Here is a 27,191-nt window from a genome sequence, read left to right on the forward strand (position 1 = left end):
TTCCGTTAATGTTTCCAAAAAGTTCCACATTGACACGGCAACGTTTTCAAAATGATCTCTGTTTACATGAGACCATGATCTTTTCAACATTGTTATACAAAATAATGGTTGCCCAGCAACACTACTTGAGTACTTTCCATTACGGAGTGTTCCTGTTGGATGTTGGAGTCATCTTAACGTGATTGGTCTTCAGCTTAACATACAAAGAAATGGTCAAACATGCTTTGACAACGGAAAAGTCAGCAGGAGGAAGTGGGATCCAAATAATGTTTTTAATTAGTTTTAAAGGTACAAACTAAACTTCTGGAACACAAGAACATGATCATTCATCACCACAGGAAGGACAATAACACACCAACACACACAACAACCAAATACAAAGGACAACATCTCCACGTTTCTTTCTCTGTCTCGTGAAACAACGACTAAAAGGTTGTGTTCATCTCCTGCTTTGAGGCTTCCACCACTGAGGAGTTCCTACTCTGTTTTTCAGTGTCCTCAGGCTGCGTGGCGTCATCTACTGCGGTCAGATGGTATGTACTTTGCTTGGCTTTCACCTTGAAGATGTCCAATTTCTCAGGCAGCAGGTTCTTGTTGAACAGCACGGACGTCACGTAGGAAACCAACAAGATAACAGTAAAGGAGCACAGCATGGAGATGGTCCTCACCGGTGCATACTGCACGTAAACTCCGTCCTCCAAGGTGCATCCTGGGAAGTGCAGGACAACAGGGAGTCCGAGTAAGGCGTCCCCACTGAGCAGCCTCAAAGGCACCCCGAGCAGGAAGCCGCTGATGGAGCCGTAGGCGTTGGAGACGCTGAAGAAGAGGCTGCAGAGGAGCTGAGGGAAGATGATGATGTAGGCCACCTCTGCACCAATGAACCAGAACACCAGGATGCTGTTCTTCAGGGTGGTTAACGCCGTTCCCACCACGCCCACTGTGACCACCACGGCTCGGATCACCCACATCACCTCATTGTCCGACGCCTGAAGGAGCGATTAGAGGAAAATACGACAAAGCAAACAAACAGTAAGACTTCTTGTTAAAGACACTTCTATCAGGGTTATTACAACCAATCACAGATCAGAAAGGAGTTACCTACTTAATTACTGAAACATTGACCTAATAGTTATTTAGTTACTAGTTTACCTAAAAAGTTAGCAGGATAGCATTTTACTTACCTTCCTAGTTACTTGTGATGTTAACTTTAAACTTGCAATAAGCAGACAAGACATTAAAACTAGTCTTTCATATTTATTTAAAGTGAAACCGCATAAAACAGTCACTGTGCTGACATGATTAACATTCCCCCTGCTTCTCTCGGGGGTACATACATCTTCCCAACCCACTGGGCAGGCCAGGAAATGAAGTTCTTGTGTTACTATGCTTGTAGCATCATATATTTTTTTTAGTTATTAGCTACACAGATATATAATTACAAACACATCTTCTTTCTTACATGCTAAGAGTGCGTTCACACTGTCAGATCCTACAGTGGGTAAAATGGTCCAGGATTCCTTTGCTTGGATAGTCCGCCTTGTTTGGTCGCTGTGAGCACGCAAACAAAGTCTAGAGTGAATCAAACAAATGAATTTTAGAGCGAAAAAGGAAGTATGTTGGAGAAGACGTAAAGTGCGCAGCATTGTGGGTGGTCGAGAACCGGCAACGTATAAAAACGGCATTAAAACCACTGAAAGTACGGCAACTTATTACTGCTTCAATGTTGAATGTTGTGAAAGAACAAACAGAGAAGGAAGAAGTTTGTGAGCACGCTACACTGTAACTGGTTAGCTCATGGAACTGGTTACAGTAACTATTTACAGTAACTGGTTAGCTCATGGAACTGGTTACAGTAACTATTTACAGTAACTGGTTAGCTCATGGAACTGGTTACAGTAACTATTTACAGTAACTGGTTAGCTCATGGAACTGGTTACAGTAACTATTTACAGTAACTGGTTAGCTCATGGAACTGCACCAGAGGCAATTTTAAAAGACGCAACATTTTTTATTTTTTTTTAAATAACAGCAAATCATAACAACAGGTTACATTTATTCTGTTTTTTTATTTTACAGAAATACTGTACATGAATTAATTTAACAGTAACATAATTATCATCTGCAGTGTTTCACCCCATGAATTAAATTCAGAGGGTCCAGCTCTGATAGTGGGGTCTCCTAACCCTCTTCCCCTGGTCAGGGGTCTGTAACCTTTACTCTACAAGGAACCATTGAACCTCATCTCACCTGGATTAAAGTCCTCCTGGAGCCATAAATACCTTCTCTATGAAGACAATACAGTGGATTACATTATATACAGTTATAATTAAATAGAATAATGTTTGATTTCATTTGATTTATATTGATCATGTAAATGGAAACTTAAAAATAGTTTAAAATAAAATAAAATAAATTGACATCAATAAATAAAATAGTATCTTTATCTTCAAATTCTTACACATCTCAGTTTACATGAACACAATGTTTATAAAGTAGATTTTTATAGTTAATGTATATGAAAGTCTACAAAAAGTAACATGAATATAATAACACATGATCATGTGATCAACACATGCTAATTACTCATTTCTTGCCACACATAAAACATACATATTTAACCTGTACATTGGTGGTTAAATGAATCTGTTCCCACACAATTAAAATCTGTATTTTCTTCCAGAAATAGTGTTTTTGTTGGTTTAGTTTCTTACCAGGGATTTAAAACTTAAGGTTAGTCACAGGTGGAGGAAAGTTGATGGTCTGTAGATGTTGTAGGAATGTGCTGAGTCATTGTACAACGTGATTTATTTTAGGTTAATAAATTGTTATATCTTTATTTTATTTGTCATTAATCATTAATAGCCTCTGTAAAAAATAACTATTTATTTAAATAGTTTTTTTTTTAAAGCTAGAGTCAAAGGGCCACATTAGGCCCCAGAGCCACAGGTTGCAGACCACTGCTCTGAGAGAACCACAGCTGAACATCTGTCCTGGTATCATAGTCCATCAGTTCTGGTCCCTCATGATGATTCTGATTAGTGTGTACGCTCTATTGCTGAGCTCAGCACTTTCTTCCTTTTTACTGCTGCTCTCAATGTGAGCGTGCACTCAGTGAACGACTCGTTATGTCTGGCTCCATTCATAACGGACCATGCGCACTCCAAAGGAGCACATTGGTGTTTATACTCGGTGCATTCACAGTTGCATTACCCGCAGCCAAGATGCGTGAGCGCAAACCGTCTCCTCACGGGGCGAGAGAGAGAGAAAAGTACACTCTGTGGGACGTGACGAGGTGCTCAGCGGCCCCGTCCAAAATAAGGTCATCCATACGCACTCGCACAGATGCAACCAGATAAATTTGCCTGGAATTTGCCTACCAACAAATTCAGGACTTACAAAAAGACAATCAAGATATCCATTTGGCTTTATCTGCGGTGACCTTGGAGGTCCAATCTTGCAGTATGCGACATAACGTGATATTCTCAGGTGTTCCAGAAACCCCCAACAATGACCCAGAGGCTCTGCTGAAAAACGTCGTCCGCTCTTAAAATCCTGGGAGAAATCGTGAAAAACGTCACCTTCCACGCCGTCCATTGTATTGAACCACGTAGAGGTAATCATCCACGCCCCATCATTGCCAAATTTTAACACTTTCAGCAGAAAATCCATGTTTAAAGTAAAGGTTGGGAACTTAAAGGTACGCAATTCGACAGGAACTGCTCCCCAGGCGCTGCAAAATGGCTGCCGACTGCCCCTCAGGGATGGGTAAAATTGCAGAGGACAAATTTATATGTGTAACAACTTATACCAAAAAAGGCTTAAAGCCCAATTAAATTTTTTAATTAATTAATTCCCTCGGGAAATAAATGAACGTCAAAAAACCCTGTATCCTATTTTTAAGGAAAACCGACAGAGAGGCAAAAATTCAAAATTGGTCGTAGACCAGCACTACATAGATGGTCAACTGTTTAGGGATTCTAACATCACCCCCTCTGGCTCAACTAAGAAAAAAAAAATGTGTGTATGTGTATATTATATAGGGATGTAACGATTAATCGTAAGACAGTTAAAAATCGATTCATAGGTATCACGGTTCACATCGATACTGTGAAAATTGAATCGCAGTACTTTTTATCCAGAAGTGTTGGCGGCGGGCGGAATCTGCTTCTACTTTCTTTCTGGCCACCTTCTACTCTTAAGCATGTTCATAAATGATTCCTTACCCCTTTAGCACTGAAATAATATCTGTAAAAGTCACGTTTTTCTATTAGCTCTGTAGACTAGCATAGCATCTCTTCTTCACTGCTAGAATATCTGCATGCCAACCGACCACTGGGTTACCAGCGCCCTCTGCTGGTCCAAACAAATATCTGAGGTAAAAACAGTGCAATGATTAGTTTTTTTTTAAAGTCCAATTGTTAAGGCACAAAATACATTTTCAGTTGCACTTTTAAAAAGAAAAATAACTATTATGCAGTTTTGCATTGTTTACTATAGAACCAGAATTTAAATTAATAGGCTTCTTTATCATTTGTATTATTCCTTTATTTATTTCATTCAAGATTTATTTTTAGTTAAATTGCATTGTTTTGAATAGTTTATCAAGGGATTCTTTTGACAATGAAAAATAAAAGGAAAACAGTATAGTTTTTTGTAGTTTTTTTCCCCCAAAAAATAAAGGAATATTTTTTCTACAGTCCCATTTTGTAAAATAAATCGTGAGAGAATCGTATCGTGAACCAAGTATCGTGAATCGAATTGTATCGGGAGTTGAGTGAATCGTTACATCCCTAATATTATATATATGAACCACATAAAACAAAAAAATGAAATAAAACAATATTAGAAAAATATATATAATAAAAAGAATTAAAAAGGAAACAAAATGATGGATATGTATCTATATGTAAGTGGATATGTGTGTGTCTGTATGTATATATGCTGTATATTTGCACAGATTTTGGTAAACACGTATAGGTGCGTAGTTTCACAGGACGCTCTCTACCCCATGTCAACTCTTTCATCTCCAACCCCTAACCCTTTTTTTCTTTCATATCCACTCAACACCCCCCTTCCTACACTTCATATAATTACGCCTTGCTTGTCTTATTCTTTTGATACTGGTTGTTGTTGTTGTTGTATGAACATACAGAGCATAAGGCTCGTCGTATGGTGAGTAGGTCTATAGTACTTCATATTAAATAGTGTTAGTGAACATGTGGGCTGCTGTGCCAGTTTTACTAAACTTTATATCTACTGATACAGGCTCTGAGGTGAAATAGTTAAAGTGGGTCTCAGAATAAAGCGGTCTCTATCTGTGGTGCTGAGATGCTTTGAATTTATGCTAGTGACCATCCTAATGTGGTTGTTGTTCTATTGTTTTGTTATAATTCATGTCTGTTTGATGGACTTCAAAATGACACAGTCGCTCTCCGTGGTGTTGAAGCGTGTACGCCCTGCTGTTGTAGGCAGGTGTATGTTGTAAAATTATATTATTACTAGTACAGTGCCCATCAGAAGTATGCATTATGTGGGAGCATAAGGGGTATATTTGCGGGTGCAAAATGTGGGTGCAATTTTCCTGGTTTAATTCTATGGGATATGATATAAATGTGTTTTTTTTGTTTGGTGTATTTTTCTGTATCGTATGTTTTTTGGAGTCATTATGTGTATTTTTGTATCTTTCTGTTGTGTTTTTGTGCATTATTTGTATAATTATTGTTTTTGTTTCCAATGTAGTGATTCTGGAATCATTTTGTGTATTTTTTGTATAAATATTGTTTAGTTTTTGTTTTATTTTACTCATTTAGTATATTTTTATTATAAATACTGTGTGTGTGTCTGCATCCATCTCCTCCATGCACGCGCATCAAATAAATAAATACCTTGTGTGTTCCCGTGAATGTTTGAGACGCTGATAACAAAACTCCATAGACACTGTAGCGCAAATCAGAAAAGTTACAAAACTGCGCAAAACAAAACGTAAAGCTCCAAACTACATGAGTGAGTAAGTAAATTAAAGTATTATCTACAATTCGGCTGTCTTTCTTAAAAACAAAAATCATTTTTTACCTTTGAACCTAGTGGTCAGAGCTTAGCTTCCATGCACGGCACCACAAAGAATCTACAGTTTTCCAGATGGAGAATTGAACAGGTTGGGAAACGTGTCTCTAAAAGACTCACCAGTGGCTGATGGTTTCAAACAATCTATTCAGAGCTCCGTGTCTCGGTCTAAACGATCTTCTTCTCTATCGCTCGTGTGTTTACAGCTGCTTGGCTGTGTGCGCAGCGATTGGCTCTGGCCGTACACGTGACTCTTGCTCTTACTCTTGAGCTGTGCAGTGAAGATGGTGCGCTAGCGCCCCCTCACACCCTGAGGTCAAAAGTTGAATAGGTTTCATTTCGGGGCCGTCCAGAAGTGAAATAAAATTAAAATAAACATTTTGAAATGACCAAATGACTCCAAAATAACAGATACACACACTCGGGGTATTTGGAACCCGTCGAGCGAGTTTCAGGTCGAACTGGCACCGCGTCGGGGAGATATTTGCTCCACACACACACACACACATCCACACATCCACACATCCACACACACAGACCTCCCTTGAATTATAGTATAGATGAGCTTTATTATTTAAGTTTAAAGGGCCCGGTCATTTGCTCCGCCCCCGGCCCGGCTCTGATTTGTTCCGCTACTGCATCTTGGAACGTGCGTGGCATTCACTCGCAGGCTAAAAAGATTAAGATATTTGATTATGTATCAAGGTTAAATTCAAACATTGTCTTCTTTCAAGAAACTCACTTACTTAAATCAGAAGAAAAATCTCTGACAGACTCAAATTTTAACAAAATATATAATTCATGTTTCAATTTCAAGCAAAGAGGAGTCTCGGTTCTTTTCACCAAAAGGTTACTTTTTAACAAAATCAACAGCCATAGACCCAGAGGGTAGATATATTATTATCAAAGTGGTAATCTATAATAAATGTAAACCTCTATGCCCCCAATAATGATGACCCTGAATTCTTCAATAGTTTTTTTCTGAGTTATCAGACCTTTCTGCAGACTCATCATTAATCATCGGAGGTGACTTCAATCTGACACTCAACACATCATTAGACAGATCCAGTAAGTGCCCAAATACAAAACCATCCCGACCTGCTAATGTATTAATGAATTACATGGAAGATCTTGGAATAGGAGACGTATGGAGACTAAACAACCCAACTAAAAAGAATACACCTTCTTCTCCCCTGTGCATAAATCCGTCTCCCGAATTGACTTGTCTCTCAAATAATTCCATCGCACATAAGATTTCCTCTAAAATACATCCTATAATTATTAGCGATCATGCCCCGATATCCCTCACCCTGAAGTGTGAATTTAATCAGAAATTATCCTCTCTGTGGCGCTTTAATACTTCATTACTTAATGACAGTGAATTTGGTAAAATGATAAGAAAAGAATGGGAGGACTTTCTATTAACAAACGATTCTCTGGAAGTGTCACCGTCCTTACTCTGGGAAACCGGCAAAGCTGTCATCAGAGGGAAGATTATATCATACTCTTCTTATAAGAAAAAACAGGAACAGATTGAAGAAAAAACCATTGAAGAAAAAATTAAGAAACTTACGGAAGAATACGCAGCTAACCCGTCTGAACTTTTATGGAAAAAACTCCAAAATACAAAACTTAATCTGGACATCATCTTATCTAAAAAAAAAAAAAACTATTTTATTTTATTTTGCAACAATTACGATAAATAAACTTTGACTACAATAATAAATCAGGCAAATATTTAGCAAATCAGCTTAAACACAACAAAGAAAATTATTTTATAGCGGCAATTTCTGATAATTCAGGTCAAACTTTAAACTTACCTCAGGACATTAATAAGGTTTTTCATGATTACTATCAAAACCTATACTCATCAAACTTAAACCCTGACCCTGATGATATGAAAACCTTCCTCAATAACTTAAACCTACCACAGCTCACCATAGAGCAGAAAACCACCTTAGACTCACCATTAACCTTACAAGAACTACAAAATGCTTTGGATAGCATGTCAACAGGCAAAGCACCAGGTCCAGATGGGTTCCCTGCTGAATTCCTAAAACACTTCTGGTCAATGCTGGCTCTGCTCTTTTTCAGAGTAGTAACAGAGATTAAAAATAAAGGTTATGTAGGAGGTCACATGAATACAGCGAACATTAAATTACTACTTAAACCAGACAAAAACCCCATGTTACCCTCAAGTTACCGTCCCATCTCACTTATTAACACAGACATAAAAATTATGTCCAAAGCACTCACTTCCAGGTTAGAGAAAGTCGTACAGTCAATTATATACCAAGACCAGACAGGATTTATTAAAAATAGACACTCCACAGACAATGTTAGAAGACTGTTTAATTTGATCAACATGGCACAGAACTCTAAAAAGAAAACAATAATCTTGTCACTAGACACAGAAAAAGCATTCGATAGAGTCAACTGGTCATTCCTCCTTGCTGTCCTTGGCAAATTTGGCTTTGGAGAATCATTCATACAATGGATCTCCACCCTATACTCTAAACCTAAGGCCTCAGTAACCACAAACAAAATAACATCCCAAAGCTTCACACTGCAGAGGGGAACGAGACAAGGTTGCCCACTCTCACCTTTGCTTTTTGCAATATTTGTTGAACCTCTCGCAGCAGCTGTACGTCAGAACTCTGTTATTAAAGGAATCCACTCATCCATCTCAGAACACAAAATTAATCTTTATGCGGATGATATTTTACTTTATTTGGAAGAACCCCAATCCTCATTAGAAGAATTATTTAAACTAATAAACAGCTTCTCTAAACTATCAGACTATTCCATTAACTGGTCAAAATCATCAATCCTTCCTTTAACAAAAAAAGTCATGGAACCCAGCAACACAAAACCCACAATACCCCTCCCCCACAAATACAATTAAATATCTAGTCTTAAATATATCACCAAACTTAAATGAATTAATTAAACTGAACCTAGACCCTCTGTTGGATAAAGTCACAGAAGACCTGCGGAGATGGAACAACCTCCACATCTCACTCCTGTTCTCTATGATCCACTGAAACCACCAACGCAATGGTTCAAAAGATTAGATTCTGCAATTACAAAATTCTATGCCAGGAATGAAATAACACAAAATAAGCCTTTCAACTCTTCAAAAAAATAAAAGCGAGGGTGGTTTAGAAGCCCCCAATTTCATGCATTATTACTTAATGAACCAAATATTATATTTAACAGAATGGCTAAAACCAAAAGAATACCACAACACCTGGCTAGAAATAGAACAGCTAGACTGCAAACATATTAAACTCTCTGATCTCCCTTTTATCACTGTGACCCTCAAACATCATAACTGCTTTAAAAACCCACTGATTGCCTCCACCCTGACTGCATGGTGGAAAGCCCTGGACATTACAAACGTTCAATTAAAAACTAGCATGTTGTCTCCAATCTGACACAACTCTGACTTTAGAAACAGAAAAACACTGCTCTATCTGAAGACATGGGAAGAGAGCGGAATTATTCATCTCCAAGACCTCCTCGAAAATTAAAAGCTCAGGACATATAACAATCTAACCCAAACATTCAATATAAATAAAAGTAATTTTCTCCAGTATTTGCAAGTAACAGAGACAATCAATAAAAATACTCCAGTAGATCTAATCACCTTACAACCTCCAGAACTGGCTATATATATGAAAAAAAACTCTCAAAATATACAGCACTAACTCTAATCACTAAAGGCTGGGATACATTGTGCAATTTTTTTCAATCGTCGTTCTCAGCTCCAGCTCAAACTGTGCAACTCAGTCTGAATGTTCGCAGCTCACGATGCATATTCTCACACTATACGGACCAACACTCTGACAATATCTGACTGCTCACACTGTACGTTCATACACGACACGTCGGGGTCTTGTTTCCGGAAATGCAACGTACAAATTAGAAGAAGAGGAAGAACTCTGAAGCGTCACCATTAAAACAGACGAAGAAGAAGAACCCGGAAGTGGAGAGACACAAACAAATCTCAGCAAAAAGAGCTTTAAAAAAGAAAAGACGGTGATGTGATGGACCAGGAGCTCGATGGACAGACGTGGGCAGTACAGTCGGTCAATTTTACAGTGGTCCTACGGTGTTTGCACATGCGCAGTGTGAGCGTTTACGGTTAGCCAGTCCATGGCACTGCTTCAACTGTGAGATACCCTCACGAGGAGAGACTGGATTTATAACATGTTTGATTTCCTTACGACCATGCGATTGCTGATTGGGAGCTGGTCGTGAGGTGTTCATCGCTTCTCGTGACCCCATGTATACTACATGATGCACGACACACGATTTAGCTGAGACTGGCACGATCTCACAAAATAGACGCACAAGTCGAAAATCGGCTCAAAATAAGCAAAAAATTGCACAGTGTATGCCTGCCTTTACCAATCCCTAAATGGGAAGCTGAACTCTCAATCACTACGAACATCAATTTCTGGACAGAAATTGGTTGTAATACTTTTAAGATGACAAAAAACACAAACCTTCAGCTAATTCAATACAAGGTCCTCCACAAATCATAAAATGGGCTTCACTCCAACAGACATCTGCTCTCAGTGCACCCAGGGAACAGCTGATTCGTATTTACAAGCCTTATGGCTTTGTTCCCCAGTTCAACATTTTTGGTTTCTAATCACTGAAAAACTGTCCTCCATTCTGGACTGCAAGATTCCTTTATCTCCAAATCTATGTCTGATAGGAGACCTGACGATGCTAGATCTTCTAGCAATCCAATTGCAATCCATCCTTGCGGCACTTGCCATAGCAAAAAAAAAAAAACAATATTAGTGAATTGGAAAGATAAAAAATCCATAAACATAAACCAATGGCAAAATCTCCTCAGAATTTATTTCCATGGAAAAGATTTCTGCTCTCAGAAAAAATAAGATAACCTGCTTTGACGGTGGACTTCTTTTTTGCATTAAATCTCAATTTTTAGCCTGATGATCTAGCCTGCAAGTGACTGCCAGCACTACTCTTTACCAACACACAAATCCAATTGTAGACCTGGACCTTCATGGGCTTGTGGGGTGGCCTTGACCTGGATGGCTTGGGTGGGGTGCCGGGGTGTCTGGGTCAATCTGCCGGCTCTGTCGGTCGCTCACGCGCCGGTTTTTGCACATACGTTGGTCTACGATGCACTGGCTTGCCTTGGGCTGCCGGATAAAACTTGTACTGGGCTGTCATCAGCTGTCCTCCACCCATTCAGACCCAGTCCAGGACTAAACCAGTGTGAAGGCACCTTTAGTTACTTGCTTAGTTATTTAGTTTGTCATTTCATTACTAAAGGCAGGGTTTTATTGGTCAATCAAATGATGTGTTGAAAACAGCTGTTGTGAGGTTTGCTCGTAAGCATAAGGTACAGGATCACAGGGTTCTCATCTAAGGGACCTCACGATTTGATTTTGATTCAGGGTAATACGATTCGAGTAATCAACAATAATTTGATGTTAACGAATGTCACAATTATTTATGCATGTTTTTTATTTTTTCCTCACTTTGTGGTTATTTCATACTTTTAAACAAGGTATATGTGTCTGTATCCATTCATTAAAGTAACCAAACAAATGTATCACTATTATATTTATTCATATCAAATCACAAAACCCAACAGTAATCATATTACAAAAGAAATAAATATATATAAGCATAACAAAAATATTAGCTTGTTCAGCTAATTTAATCTGATCTAACACAAAAGCTTATTCAGTAAAAATAAAGACTTAAATGAGCAGCATAAATCCCACAAGACACTAAACATTACAATCAAAGCAGCTTTAATAAAACCTACATAATCAGCTCTCACACTTGTGGAATTTGGGTTTTTAAATAAAATGTGGATGGATAAAAGAACACAATTAATTATTAATGCCAGGGATTGTAAGTTCTGAGACAAATGATTGTGTAAGAAAAGGAGTTGACCATCATGCTTCCAATTCAGTGGCCGACATTGCCACCGACCTCTGGTACCAACTGTCGTGGTCCAGACCACAATATGTTTGAGCCTCCGCGCACAGCATAGTCCGGACCGTCCGCACTCCTCCGAGCTTAAATACGTGGACCGTTATTACGGATACGTGAGCAGAGGATGCATTTAAAAGCAGTTAAAGGGCTGCAGGGGTCCTTAGGTAAAGAGGGGTCCAAGCCAATCGCCTGTATTTAATAGATGGTGGGCTGATGTATGTGTTTCTGGGTTATTCAAATTAAAAACAGAGTTAAAATAACCCGTGCACACCTGGTAGTCCCTTTTCTGTGTGTACAACAATTATTACAATGATACTGATTTAAAAAGGAAAAAAAAAAACAGAAAATCCCCCCTATGTTGCTAAAAACTGAACGTAGGGGGCGCCATTGCTCTGTAGAAGAGAAAAATTACAACGCCGGGGGCCCCTACGCTCAACAGCGCTGGCAAGAATCCTGGGATCAGCTTTGACGGGAATTCCCATCGATCTATTATCACCAGAATCAGAACATTTTCTCTTATTGTGTCAGATCGTCCTCACCTGAGGCCTCAGGACGCTCTTATAGATGTTGGTGCTGAAGACTGATGCTGCAGAGAGTAAAAAAGAGTCAGTCGATGACATTGCGGCGGCAGCAATACACCCGATCCCGATGATGGAGACAAAGGGGGGGGTGAGGTACTGCAGGGCAATAGGCAGCACCATCGCTGCTTCTCCTCGTTCGTATGGAGACGGAGAACCGTAGGAGGTCATGTTCCAGTCTGAGGGAGGACAGAGAACAGAAAAAGTCCTTGTGTCCCAGTTCACCAAAGCGTTGATTTTCCCCTTACCTGTGGACGAGACGGCAGCTCCGAGCAGGATGAGAGGAATCCCAAACAGGAAAAGAACTAAGGCAGCAGCGACACACATGAACTTGGCGGTCTTTAGAGAAGAGGCCGACAGCGTCCTTTGGTGCAAGCACTGACTGCCCTGACTGCCCAGAGCCTGAGGAACAACGTGAAACACTTTTACTCTCCTTATCAAACCTCTCCTTAAAAAAACAACCCTTGAGCCTAGTGACTTGTCCAATTATAGGCCAATATCCAACCTTGCTTTTATTAGCAAAATTCTTGAAAAAGTCATCACAAGTAAACTATGTGATCACCTACATAGGAACAATTTATAGAGAGCTTTCAGTCTGGCTTTAGAGCCAACCACAGCACAGAGACTGCCTTAGTAAAAGTAACCAATGATCTCCTCTCAGCCTCAGACAGAGGGTTGGTCTCAGTTCTGGTTCTCTTAGATCTCAGTGCAGCCTTCGATACAGTGGATCATTATACAGAGAGTGGAAAGCAATAAATAATACCAGCCTGTCATTGTTCGATCTGGTTAGATCTCTGAAGCTAAGCAGGTCTGGGCCTAGTTAGTAGTTGGATGGAAACCACTGAGAATTCCAGGGGCCACAGTGGGGGACAGTCACCCCAGTGGTATCTGTCATTGCGTCCTTGGGCAAGACACTTCACCCACATTGCCTAGTATGAATGTAGTGTGTGAGTGAGTGTTGGTGGTGGTGGGAGGGGCCAATGGCACACTATGGCATGATTATGACAGTCTTCCCCAGGGCAGCTGTGGCTACAATAGTAGTTTACCACCACTAATTGTGGACTGAAAGAATAATCCCTTAATTCGGTAAAGTGACTTTGAGTGTCCAAAAAAGCGCTATAAAAAAAATGATGTATTGTTATTATTATTGTTTTTGGGATTAAAGAAACAGCGCTGGGTTGGTTTAAATCCTACCTATCAGACAGAACCAACCCACTATCAGAACATTATCAGAGAACATAATATATATTTCCATTGCTATGCAGATGATACACAGCTCTTTTTGTCAATGAAATCAGATGAAACTCATCAGTTATTAAAACTCCAGGCTCCTCCCCTTTGGAACCAGCTCCCAGTCTTAGTACGGGAGGCTGTTACTCTCTCTACCTTTAAGACTAAACTCAAAAGCTACTTATTTGCTAAAGTGTATATCGTATAATAGCATTAACCGAGCTAGAGCGGACAGGGTCTCGTATGTAATGGCAGCTTCTACAGACTATGGAGACGCCGCTCTTCAGTCACATCAGAGATAGATAGAAATTGTATTACTACTGTAAATGCCAATAAGGAAACCACCAATCTATTAGAAGAAATTGTTAAAGTATATACCATATAATAGCAGGGCTCGAGACTGTGACCAAATTGGTCACATATGCGACTATTTTTTCAGTGTGTGCGAGTAAAAATTTTGTCGAGTCGCATCTGTGCGAGTGTGAGTGAAAATCCAAAAGAATGAAACTTCCTCTTCCTCTGAGTCTTCCTCCTGTGAATCAGGGTCCGACATGGACACTACACACACTGCCATGTCCCCAAACACACACTGCTGTGTCACCAACACTGGGGAGAGTGACGGTCCATGCTGCATTCACAGACACTGGGACAAACACACTCTGGGGACGGGCACGCGGAGCAACAGAGCACATGGGGGGCGCGATGAGCAGACGTGGGGAAGGCTGGCGGACGATCGGGGAGGTGGGGGGGGTAAGAGCATGCTGAGCTCACTGGACATGAGTGCATGTGGGGCGTCGAGCGGAAAGCATACACGCGTTCTCCGCTTGACGTGCCAAAGAGGAGGACCTCATCAGAATCAATATCGAGGGACCGGAACTGATGTTCAGCTGTGGTTCTCTCAGGACAGGGGTCTGCAAACTGTGGCTCTGGGGCCTAATGTGGCTTTTTGACTCTTTTACAATGGCTCCCTATAGCTTTAAAAAACTATCAAAATAAATAGTTATTTTTTTACAGAAGCTATTAATGATTAATGACAAATAAATTCATGATATAACAATTTATTAACCTAAAATAAATCACGTTGTACAATGACTCAGCACATTCCTACAACATCTACAGACCATCAACTTTCCTCCACCTGTGACTAACCTTAAGTTTTAAATCCCTGGTAAGAAACTAAACCAACAAAAACACTATTTCTGGAAGAAAATACAGATTTTAATTGTGTGGGAACAGATTCATTTAACCACCAATGTACAGGTTAAATATGTATGTTTTATGTGTGGCAAGAAATGAGTAATTAGCATGTGTTGATCACATGATCATGTTTTATTAAATTCATGTTACTTTTTGTAGACTTTCAAATTAAAAAATCTTCTTTATAAACATTGTGTTCATGTAAACTGAGATGTGTAAGAATTTGAAGATGCAAGAAGACATTTACATGATCGACATAAATAACTAAATCAAAATAAATTAAATCAAACATTCTATATAACTGTATATAATGTAATCCACTGTATTGTCTTCATAGAGAAGGTATTTATGGCTCCAGGAGGACTTTAATCCAGGTGAGATGAGGTTCAATGGTTCCTTGTAGAGTAAAGGTTACAGACCCCTGACCAGGGGAAGAGGGTTAGGAGACCCCACTATCAGAGCTGGACCCTCTGAATTTAATTCATGGGGTGAAACAATGCAGATGATAAGTTGGTTATGTTACTGTTAAATTAATTCATGTACAACATTTCTGTAAAATAAAAAAAACATGTAACCTGTTGTTATGCTTTGCTGTTATTTAAAACATTTTTGTTACGTCTTTTAAAATGATGTAAAATAAATTACCTGTTATTTCAGCCACTGCTTGAAAACTTAATATTGACACTAAAACATTATAACATTTTGCAAATATCATTCAACTACAGTACGCCAGTTAAGTCAAATATTCATCAGAATGCATGGCTTTAATAATTAAGGGTGCAACCAAATTCTGTGCTGGTGTGACCAACTGAGAAAGTTAGTCACACCAGTGCCACCACTGGAACAGTTAGTGTAGAGCCCCGAATAGCGTTAATCTAACCACTAGAGCAGACATGGGCTCGTCTGTAACGGTAGCATTTACAGACCATGGAGTCGCCGCTAGCTTACCATTCTACGAGAAGAAATGTGTTGCTTTTCTAACAAGCGTTACTCTAACCACAACAAACAAAGCTCTAAACTCTATAGGCAGACCTGATAATAGTGTATCCTGTTTTTTCTGCAGTCAGTGTCTTCTCCTCGTCCTTCTCTCTCTGCTCTGTTTCAGGTGTTGAAGCTGATGATGTCACTTCCTGATCTGTGGTTCACACTCAACTAGTCTGGAACACTCTGATGTTCTATCTCTCTATCCTGTTCTGTTGGTCCTTCTGTCCACTAACTACAACCAGTCCACGCAGATGGCTGCCACCTCTGAACCTGGTTCTAATGAAGGATTCTACTTAAAAGGGAGTTTCTTCTTCCCACTATTGCTAATGCTTGTTCATGTGATTTTGTTGTTTTTTTTTCTTTCTTATTAAGAATTTTATATTTTGATAGCGCTTTGAGATGACTTTGTTGTAATTTACACAATATAAAGTTGAATTGAATTGAACTTAAGTGTATCTGAGATGGAACTACAGGAGCTATGATCAATTAAAGATCAGCCATTAATTAGTCCAGGAGCACTATGTCTCATAGAACTATTGCATTTATTGGTGCCTACAGTATGAAACACTGCTCGTGTTGTTTGCTACATCAGCTGATTGTTTTGTTAGTGATGTGCCATCTAATCCCTAAAATCTCTGTGTGCTTTGGATTTACCATGAGAAGGAAGTCATCAATAATTATGGCAGTCTTTTTTAAGCTGGGTGAACCGATCCATGGTGCGTGTAAGGTGTTGTTCATCAGAGTATCACTGATGTTCAAACAGTGAGGGTTGGTGAGGACGAAGGGAACGCAGATCACCTGCAGACACGAAGCAAAAACATGGAAATACTTTAACGTTTTTGAAGTCATTGTGTACTTTTTTGTTGTAGTTGTATTTTTCTTTCTTTTTGGTTCACTAGTTGTTGAAGAACAAAAAGATTCCTAAAGGACAAAAAACATCCTAGAGTTTCTGTATCTTTCAACTGAAAAAGACAAAAACATTGAGAGTGCTTGGAAGGAATATGAAACAGCTTCTTCACAGAGATGTGATCAATAATCACAGTTTATAAATTCCGTACTCAAGAACACTGTAAGAATGGCCAAGTGGGTAGGCTAAAAAAGTAGTCCAAGGTTCCAAAAATGCAGTCAAAGTGTATTTATTTACAGTGGTAAAAGTGCAGCAGTATTTACAGTGCAGGCCTGAAGAAAAATCGAAGACATTCAACTTGCAAAAAGAGGGAAAAAGTGAAAACAAATAAAGACTGAGCTCTACACAAACTCTGTTGCAGCTCTGTACAAACTTTGTTTTACCACCTGACAGCTCTGACACCGACCACCAACCACCACCACAAGGCCTCCAATCTCCTCTTATATAGTACTGAGGGGGAGGTACCAAAGCGCATGATCTGAGGGAAAATCAATTAACAAATTAAAGACCAAAAATGCATTTAACATTTACCAAACAAATGTATATTAACATTAGCAATGTTAAGAGGTAAACAAATTTTGACATATACTTGATTATATTTTATTTTATTATTTGTGTTTGCTAAGAAACACCCCTCCAACTCTATTACTTGTGGTACCTTCCAAGAAGCACACCACCATATAAACCAATGACAGGCTTCTATTCTGTTTTTTTTTTACTACTAATGATGCATTTGTTTTTAGATTAAAACCTTACAAACAGTTTAGAGGGCACGGGGTAGACAAACACACTGAGACCAAGACTTTTCCAAGACAAGAATGCACCAAGACCAAGTCCATAAAAACTATTTAAAAACCATGATAATGTTGAACAGTTAAGGAGCATTCTCTATTCAATTTTAGTTCTAGTCTTTAGATTCTAAAATCTTAACAAAATTGTTCATCTAAATTCTTGGAGAAAAAAAGAAAAGATTATTTGTCAGGTGAATGAGGACTGAAGTAAGTGTTCAGATGTATTGCTGACGAGAATAAAGATCTCCTTGTTTTTGCAGGTGTCTTACACATAAGGCACTGGAAAACATTTCCAAGGAGGAAGAATAATCAGTCAGCTCATGCTAAATGTTTGAAGTAAAATTACAACATGAATTAATCAAGAATAGTTTCAAGTACCTCTCCTTATCACATTAATTAGGTTGAAGAATCACTGATCACTGACGGTCTTGACTGAAAGACCAGAGTCTAGCCAGACCATGACCAGCCTTGAGTACTACGTCACTGTTTGTTGTTGAGGATCGTCTGAGACTCACCAAGCCGACAATGATGAGGATGAGCTGGATGACGTCGGTGTAAGCCACGGAGTATAAACCTCCCATCAGAGTGTAAATGATGGCTACAGCTGCAGAGATCCACATGCACACAGAGAAGGGCAGGTCCAGGACCACTGTCATAGTTCCTCCTGTCAAAGGGTGAGAATTAGTGCTCTCTCACTCAAAGTATAGCAAAGATGAACCATACCTAGTCCTATCAGTGTTGCTGGAAGGTAGACAGTGTCAGACAGGATGGCGGCCAGGCTCAGCCCAGCTGCCGGTATTCTCCCGAAGCTCTCGTTAAATGAATCAAGAATGGTCACACCTTTCATGGCTCTCAACGGTTTGACAAACACCAAACCACCTGCAAAGACGTCCCCAAAGGATATCAGGAAATATAGTAGTATGTAGAGACAAAACAAGGTGACATTGTGGATGAAAAGGGAAGAACCTTCCAAACACCTTCGAAAGAGGAACTATTCTTGAACTGGAGGAATGCTAACAACGTCTGGCAGGGAACAAGGCCAACACGAACAAAGATAGAGGAGGACAACACTGACTACAGATGAGAATACACAAAAAAGAAGAAATCAAGAATGTTTTGACCAGAGAGACATGTAAACCCATGTAAATTTGCGATGGTAAAACAGGGGACGGGACCCGGATAAGCAAACTGCTTCTCTCGTCTCCTTTTTCGGCATGTACAAAAAAGAAAAGAAAAAAATGTAAAAAAAAAAAAAAAAAAAAAGTAAATGTAACCATGTCGGAAATAAACTGAATAAATAAATAAATAAAATAAATAAATAGTCAGTCAGTGAGTGAGGCCTGCTCAGGTGTAAAGGTAGAATGGTGTGGGGGATGGGTATATGACTCAAAACTCACTGTATGATCTACGATCTCCAATCCTCACCTTTGTTTATAAAGTTTCAGATAAGACTCACAACCTGAGTCTCAGCGAGCTCTACCATCCCTGGCTCCCGCTTTGGTTCTCAACCACCAGCTGAGACCAGGTATCGTGTCAAACAATAATAAAGGCATCTTTAATTATCAAGCCAGAAATTAAGATTTGCATTTAAAAAAGGATAATGTTTAAAAAATGTTCCTTGAAATTGGATGTTTTGGGTTTTTTTCTGAGAGCATACATCTTTTCCATGGAAATTAATTCTACAACGAGACCACGCAAAAGCTTCTGCAGAACTGAAAAAAGTTTCCTCCATATTTGCTTCATATGTGCGTCTGAAGCGAACGAATATGAAAGCAGCACCAACCATGCTCCATTTCTTTTCGCCATCAACTATGGAGGACCCCAGAAAAGTCGATGCTCTTTACCTTCTGTGGAAGCTGAAGAGCCGTCAAAACACTTGAATTTACCCTAACACCTGAATTTACCAGGTTAACTATCGACACACCCAACTCGGTAACTTTCACTGTTTTCTTCACGAGCTGCAACAAATCCTTCCTGGTCCGGTCCTGGTAAAAAAAAATAAAAAAGGCTGTGTCATGGAGATCCGGGTGGTCACACACCACCACATTTATTTTCTCCTCCATGCTAAAATGGGTGAAAACATCGGTGTCCATGTTGACGACCTGACATCATTGATTGGCTTGAGTTCAATATTTTCAACTCAAGTAAATGACGAATGTCATGAAAAATAGGGAGCACCGGTTGCGTTCTGAGTGCGCCACGGTGCACTCCGGTTGAACGACTGTGACGTCACGAGACAGAGCAGTTCTCACGATATTTAAATAATCGCGGAAGAACGCAGTTAAAAGTATGTGTTATAAACGCAACAATAAACAGATAAACAGGTCAGTGTTCCTAACGAAGGAGAACAAGAATGTTGGACTCTGGATTTATCATAGCCACATTTTTTATCAACAACCAACAGAGAAGAGATAAAACTGTAAAACCAGTAAAACATGAACTAAATCAAAGATGCTGCAGTTTACAGTGAGTTACAGTATGAGAGGAAACTATGTAGTGAATGTGATTTTGTTGTTACACATTTTGACATTTTGGTGATGTAGTTACTTGAAATATAATCTGAAGTGTTTTATTTTGAAAAGTAACCCGATATTTTATTGTGGAATACGTGCTTAATTTCCTGTTTAGCTTCATTTGCTCTGTGCTGATTGATGCGTTGTGCTCCAGTGTCCACCAGAAATAGAAGTCCTATGCATATCTGGTGGAGGGCACCGGACTACTACAGCTGTGAAGGAGCAGACACGCACCTCAGTGGACCTGGTGGAAATTAACACATAGACTCTGGTGACGCGGCGTTGACATAACGCAGCGGAGCCGCATCCAGTGGAAATTGGGGGTAACTGTTCTATTCCTATCCGGGTGTTGTAGTGTTCTTTATTTTTGTCTATTCTGTCAATTATAGCATTTGGTTTGCTAGATAATATTGCATGAAGTTGGTAGCTTCTACACCTTGCTTTTATTTATTTTTTGACAGGCTAAATTAAGTTTTTTATTTGTACCATATCATTTTGTAATTGCAGAATCTAATCTTTGGAACTGCTGTATAAATAGATTAAGAATGATGAGACTTTTATGGCTGTGTTGTTCACAATGACATTTGACGAAAAAGTCTAGCACAACATGTGGCTGAGACCCTAACCATGTCTATTTGTTCTCTTAAAATAAACACTTCCTAAAGTCTCACCGATGAGAAAAGACATGCTGTACGCCGACAACATAATTAAAGTCCAGGTCAGTCCCATTGAAGGAGTGTACATCATCTCAGTGGTGCCCACGATGAAGCCTCCTCCAACCCATGTCGCTGTAACACACAGTTACACACAGTAACACATTTGTACAAAAAGTTCTACACAGTAATGCACAGTGGCAACCCTAAACTTTTTTAGGGTGTCCGGGCATAATTTTTTGTTACATCGTCTTTAACAAGTTGTGGATGTTCTGTGTTGAAAAATGATGAGAACCAGACTTAAAAGGTGATGAAGTAATAAAAAATGATTTATTGTAAACTAAATAAAAAAGATACAAAGCAGAATGATCAAAGGTTCCCACCTGGGCTGGAAGACATTACAGGAGGGAATGAAAAAGTTTCTGCACACATACTTTTACAGATCTTCAAAACCCCACCCAAGGAGGGAAAAAAAGAAAGGAAGGGTGTCAGATGGTCCCATGAGCTCGGCGCCACCGGTATCAATCCGATGGTGATCATGTGCGTAGGTGTGTGTACATTTGTGTAGTGTGTATATGTATATATGTAATCAGAACAGTGTCATAATGAATGAACTCTTGCAGGGTTTTTCACGAATGTTTCATCTTTCATTCTTCAAAGGAAGGTCTAACAGAAGAAGTTTGAGAACCCCTGCTTTAGGGGCTTTGTACTCGCACACCTGAGTGGATATAATTCTTCTTGTCACTGCTAAATGAAGTGCCTCCTGCTTCTGAATGTGTGCCCCACCTGTTTGGCCTGTTGGAGCAGGAAGGAAACGTGCATTCCAATCACTCTCTGATGGTTGAACCTTTTTTTCAATTTTGCATTAATCACTACTGCTCAGGCCTTCAATATAGACATGATGTATTGTTGGAACGACTGTTGCGTTTGAGTCCTTCTACACACACCCTGATGGTACATCTGTCTTTATTCCTCAGCTGGAAGGATGCCACCAACATGAGAGCATTTGAATGAAATATTAGAAGAAGAAAAACCCTATCAGTCATTGCTTCAAACTTCTAAAATGTAGCTCTTTATGACCACCAAGGTAGTCCAAAGGCACTTTACAATATCAGATCATTTACCCAATCACACTTCAACATCAACAGGATAGAGCTGCCATGCATCGTGCTAGTCGACCATTTGAACAACTTAGAGTTCAGTGTCTTGCCCAAGGACACTTCGAAACAGGTATTGAACCCCGAACCTATCAATCAGAAGATGACCCCTCTACCACCTGAGCCACAGTTATTATTTATAGAATTACTAAAAAATGACTAACTTTTAATGTAAACAGTTTTTATGTGATTTCTAACCTCATTTTATTATTACTGTAGCTCATATTTTAATGTATTGTTATATATTAACTCTACTGTTCCATGTTTTTGATGTCTCCTTGTTGTATATCTATCATGTCTTTTGCTCATGTGATTACGTTTGATAAAGCAGGTCTGAAACACAACATGTGAGAGCATGTTAGTTGCTAATAAATCTCAGGAATGTTGGCAGGAATTTTTCAATGTGTTCAGGCCTACCTTCAGCTGTTTTATCCTAGTGCTACAACTTCTCTGTCATTAAGAGCAGAAGATTAAGCATTAATTCTTCACATTCAATGACGTCCCCATACCACAAATACACAGATATTAACTACACTTCTGCTGTGGACTATCGTCAAAGACCAGGGGTGCTCACTACGTCGATCGCAAAGGTAGTGTTGGTAGTTCGCATGACATCAAAAAAACAGACGTCAGTGGCTGTCAGCCTATCATCCATCCCGTCAAAAAAGCGAGGGCTTAAAATCAGAGGTAACTCGCTGACTAGCTTGTTAGCTTTGCTGCACTTAGTGCCGTTGTTTGCGTATGCGCGGTGACCTAAAGGTCAGCCTATCAGCCATCCCGTCACTTGATTGACATGCAGGGCAGCCAGTCAGATGACTACTGAATTTTCCTGACCTTTAAGTCACCGCGCATGCGCAAACAACAGTGCTAAGTGCAGCAAAGCTAACAAGCTAGTCAGCGAGTTACCTCCGATTTTAAGCTAAAGAAAGCCTATATTCATCAAAAATGAGCGAAGTTGCTGGACCAAGTAAGAAGACAAAAACGTATCACTTTCATACGGAATGGGAGGTGGACTTTTTTTTCATGATGTCATTTTCTAAGTGCGTTTGCCTCATCTGCCAGTCTGCCATCGCAATACCAAAGAAAGGAAATGTGGAGCGGCATTTCCAGACTGTTCATGGAAAATACGACACCGACTTCCCACCAAAAAGCGAGCTGAGAAAGAGAAAGGTGAATGAACTAAAATTCCAGTTGTCCAGACAGCAGTCATTTTTCACACAACATACTTCAAAAGCAAAAGTTGCCACCGAAGCACGTCGTCGTTAATAACATGAAGTCCTTCCAAGATGGAGATATGGTAAAAGAGGCATTCGTTGAAGCAGCTGACTCATTGTTTCAAGACTTTAAAAATAAGGTAGAAATATCATCTCCAATCAAAGCTCTGCAGCTGTCAAGAAGTACAGTTACACGGCGCTGTGAAGCCATGGCTAAGGATGTAACCCAGCAAATGTGGAAGGACATCGGAGATTGTGAGTGTTTCTCACTGAGGTTGGACAAATCTACTGACGTGAGTGACACAGCCGAGATGTGCTTTTTCATTTGTATGGTGTTTAGTGATATCACTGCAAAAGAGGAGCTATTAACAGTACTTCCCATGAAAGAACACACGCGAGGACATATGGTTGGCCGCGTGAATGGAGTTATTGCCAAGTGCAGGCAGGACGATGCTTTCCCAGACTTCCTGAATTATCATTGCATAATCCACCAACAAGCGTTATGTGCTAAAATGCTCAACATGAAAGAGATCATTGATGTGGCAACGAAGATCTCCTGTTCTAGCCAGATCTCTTCAAAGACGGTTATTCCGTGCACATCTGGAGAAGGCTGACTGCGACCACTCTGAGTTGTTGCTACATACTGACGTGAGATGGCTTAGTCGAGGAAAATTCCTGCAAAGATTTCGAGAGCTCTGTCCTGAGATTAAGGAGTTTTTCTGTGTCGCTCGACATGCAGAATACAACCAAACTAAATGACGGTCAGTGGCTGTTAGACTTGGCATTTTTAACCGATCTGACAAACATGTTGAATGACCTGAATCTACTGCTGCAAGGAAAAGACAAAACAGTGATCAATATGATCAGCTCAGTTAATGCTTTCAAACGAAAGATGCAACATCTCTCCTCAAAGCTGCAGCGCCATGATTTGGCAAATTTCCAGAACCTGGCATCAGATCTGGAGACGCAAGAGAAGGCCTGCGTGCAACTTGACAGTGCACGCTACACGGAGCAGATTAACAAGTGTCTGTCACAGTTTGACAAACGCTTTCAAGACTTTTCTTTGCTTGAGCCAGTCGCTACATTCATGTGCTATACTTTTTGGGAAGATGCTGATGTTGATTCACTCGCATCAAAAATTGCAACACTGTTTGACCTGAACTCTTCTGGAGTGGAAGATGAGATTTTGACTCTACAAGCCGACATTGAGCTGAAGTCAAGAGCTCATGGACAGTTCTGGAACTTACTCACAGAGGTAAAGTACCCCAACATGAGGAAATGTGCTACCTCCTTGACTGCATTATTCGGCTCCACTTATTTATGTGAGTCAGCCTTTTCCCACATGAAGATCATTAAGTCCAAGTACCGTTCCACCATGACTGATGAACATTTGGAAGTGTGCTTGAGGCTGACTGTCAGCAGCTACTGTCCGGACTATGCATCCCTCGCTGATTCAGTTCAGTGCAAGTCATCAAAGTAAACTTGGGTAATTACAAAAAATGTTCATAGTTAATTATGTTGGGTTGTGCAAAATTAGCTCATGCGGTTATGCTAGGTACATCAACATACATTGTACATGTAAAGAATCCTCAATATATGTGAAAATTAATATATGTGAAATATATGTTTTGCATTTTTGTGGTGGGTAGATCTGGGGTAGATCATTGTGACTTGGTAATTTTATAAGTAGCTCGCATGCTGAAAAAGTGTGGTCACCCCTGCTCTAGATTTAGGTTGTTGACAGAGTTACTCAGGGCCACACATTGGCAGCTGGTGGCCCGGGGTTCACATGCTGTCACATGCGTCAGTCTGAAAGTAAACCCACAAAATGATGCCAAGAATGTAAAAACAACAACAGAAAAATTGCAAATCTACCTATAAAAGCAAGAATGTTCTGTATGAGTGTTTGTGGAGCGAGAATCTCCCCCGACGCGGTGTGTGTTCGACTTGAAACTTTGTTAACGGCTTCCAAATACCACGAGTGTGTGCATCCGTTGTTTTGGAGTAAATTGGTGTTGCAAAACATTCAAAACATTAATATTAAGATTATGGCTCCCTCTCGGTATTGAGCGGTATTGAGCACTTTATTTCCGGTTCTGGTTTCATGACGTCACTGTGTTGCAGTTTTTTTTGGGTTTAAAAAACGTCAATAATAGAAAAGTTTTTGTACTGCTAAAAGTTATTTAAAATGATTCCCGTGATCCAAAACTTCCATTAAATCGTGGGTCACGGAGTCAATTTCCTCCTCCGTCTCCATCACTGTGTCATCGTCTCACACATAGAGCTCTCTGAATAGATCATTTGAAACCATCAGCCACAGGTGAGTCTTTTACAGACAAGTTTCCCATTGTTTAAACCAAATAACTGTCTGTGTAATTGTTCACTAACGCACTGTTTCACTATAGTCGGTATTGAACTCAACCTGTTCAACTGCAGATTCTCTGTGGTGCCATACATGGAAGTTAAGCTCTGACTACTCGGTTCAAAGGTAAACAATGATTTTTGTTTAAAACAAAAAAGAAAACAAAGCCAAATTGTAGATAATGCTTTAATTTACTTACTCACTCATGTAGTTTGGAGCTTTACATTTTGTTTTGCGCAGTTTTGTTACTTTTCTGATTAGTGCTACGATGAGTATGGAGTTTGGTTATCAGCATCTCAAATGTTTCACAGGAACACACACACGCACGCCCTCACCACACGTAAGGTATTTATAATAAAAATATACAAAATGAGTAAAATAAAACAAAAAAACAATATTTGTACAAAAAGTACACAAACAACAAGAGAAATCCACAAAAATATACCAAAAGGCTGCAAAAACATACGACTCCAAAAAACATACATTACAGAAAAATACACCAAACGAAATAAATATAAAAATTAGTAAAAAAAACAAACACATTTATCATGCACATGTCCCATAGAATTAAGCCATGGAAATCGCACACACTTTTTATAACACTACAGAGTACAGAGTATGTACACCTCTTTGTACATCCAACCTTCAAACACATACTCATTTGGCCATAATTGACAACTCTACTTAAGCTCCTCCCACTATGTTGTATAATACATACTTCTGACAGGCACTGTACTAGTTACAGAAAAATGCACCAAACAACAAAACAACAACAAATCAAATAATAAATAACTTAACACAAATCAAGAAAATATAAACGGAATGACAGAAAAGCGTTCACCTGTCAGGGTGAAGGTTCCCAGCACCAAGCCAATCCTTCGGTTTCCCAGAAGAGCCATCTCCATCTTAGAGGCCGCGGTCTTGTTCTGGACCTTCCTGGACTTGAAGGAAGCCCAGATCCCAGTCCCGAGGATCAACAGGTAGAAACACGCCATCGCGATAGTCCCGGGGACGTTCACAGCCATGGCTGAGCACGTGTGAAGTAGTCAAAGAGTGGATGATAGATGCTGTTTGCTGAGGAACATCCAGCAGAGAGCAGCACTGGCATGTATACAAAGTCTGTCTGATCCACTGTCTGTGGCAAATATTTCCTCTCTTTTCTAAGAGAGTGTTGTCTCTGATCAGCAGAGCATGAGAGATAGAAAACGTTTTCTTAAACAAGGGGAGTGTGGCATTGTGATAGGGGTGTGTTCGTTCAGAATGCAGCAAACAACGCCACCGGGAGAATTTTGCCCCCGGATATTGTTCTAAAATGAAACATTTTCAAGTCAGTAAAACTATTCAGACATGTGACTGACTGGTGTGTCAGGTGTGCCTTTAGTGTTATTTAACACACCTAGATACAAATACCAGGAAATAAAAGCACACATTCTGAACCCATAGCTCATACTCACCTTTTGATCTTAAACCCAAATACCTTCTGAAAACTTGGCTATTATTATTTTCAAAACTTGTTTTTGTTTTCGAAAGTAATTATAACCAAGTTTTGTT

General features: G+C 39.6%; 1 protein-coding gene across 3 annotated transcripts; it reads right to left on the reverse strand.

Annotated features, from left to right (window-relative positions):
• Positions 1 to 253: 253 nt before the first annotated feature.
• On the reverse strand, positions 254 to 26,861 carry LOC114476684 (high-affinity choline transporter 1-like). 3 transcript variants are annotated; one of them, XM_028468517.1, is made up of 8 exons: positions 26,482 to 26,861; positions 20,926 to 21,042; positions 18,465 to 18,620; positions 18,257 to 18,405; positions 16,698 to 16,841; positions 12,881 to 13,034; positions 12,594 to 12,640; positions 254 to 986 (listed from the first exon to the last, which is right to left on the reverse strand). In XM_028468517.1, exons 1-8 carry the CDS (start codon positions 26,663 to 26,665, stop codon positions 426 to 428), a joined length of 1,512 nt encoding a protein of 503 aa, XP_028324318.1. In that variant the 5' UTR covers positions 26,666 to 26,861; the 3' UTR covers positions 254 to 425. The 3 variants fall into 3 exon arrangements, with proteins under 3 accessions (XP_028324318.1, XP_028324316.1, XP_028324317.1); XM_028468515.1 differs by having other exon boundaries at positions 12,594 to 12,811; XM_028468516.1 differs by lacking the exon at positions 20,926 to 21,042 and having other exon boundaries at positions 12,594 to 12,811.
• Between the last annotated feature and the right edge of the window lie 330 nt (positions 26,862 to 27,191).

This window comes from Gouania willdenowi, chromosome 15 (assembly GCF_900634775.1).
Source record: "Gouania willdenowi chromosome 15, fGouWil2.1, whole genome shotgun sequence".
NCBI classification, from domain to species: Eukaryota; Metazoa; Chordata; class Actinopteri; order Blenniiformes; family Gobiesocidae; genus Gouania; species Gouania willdenowi.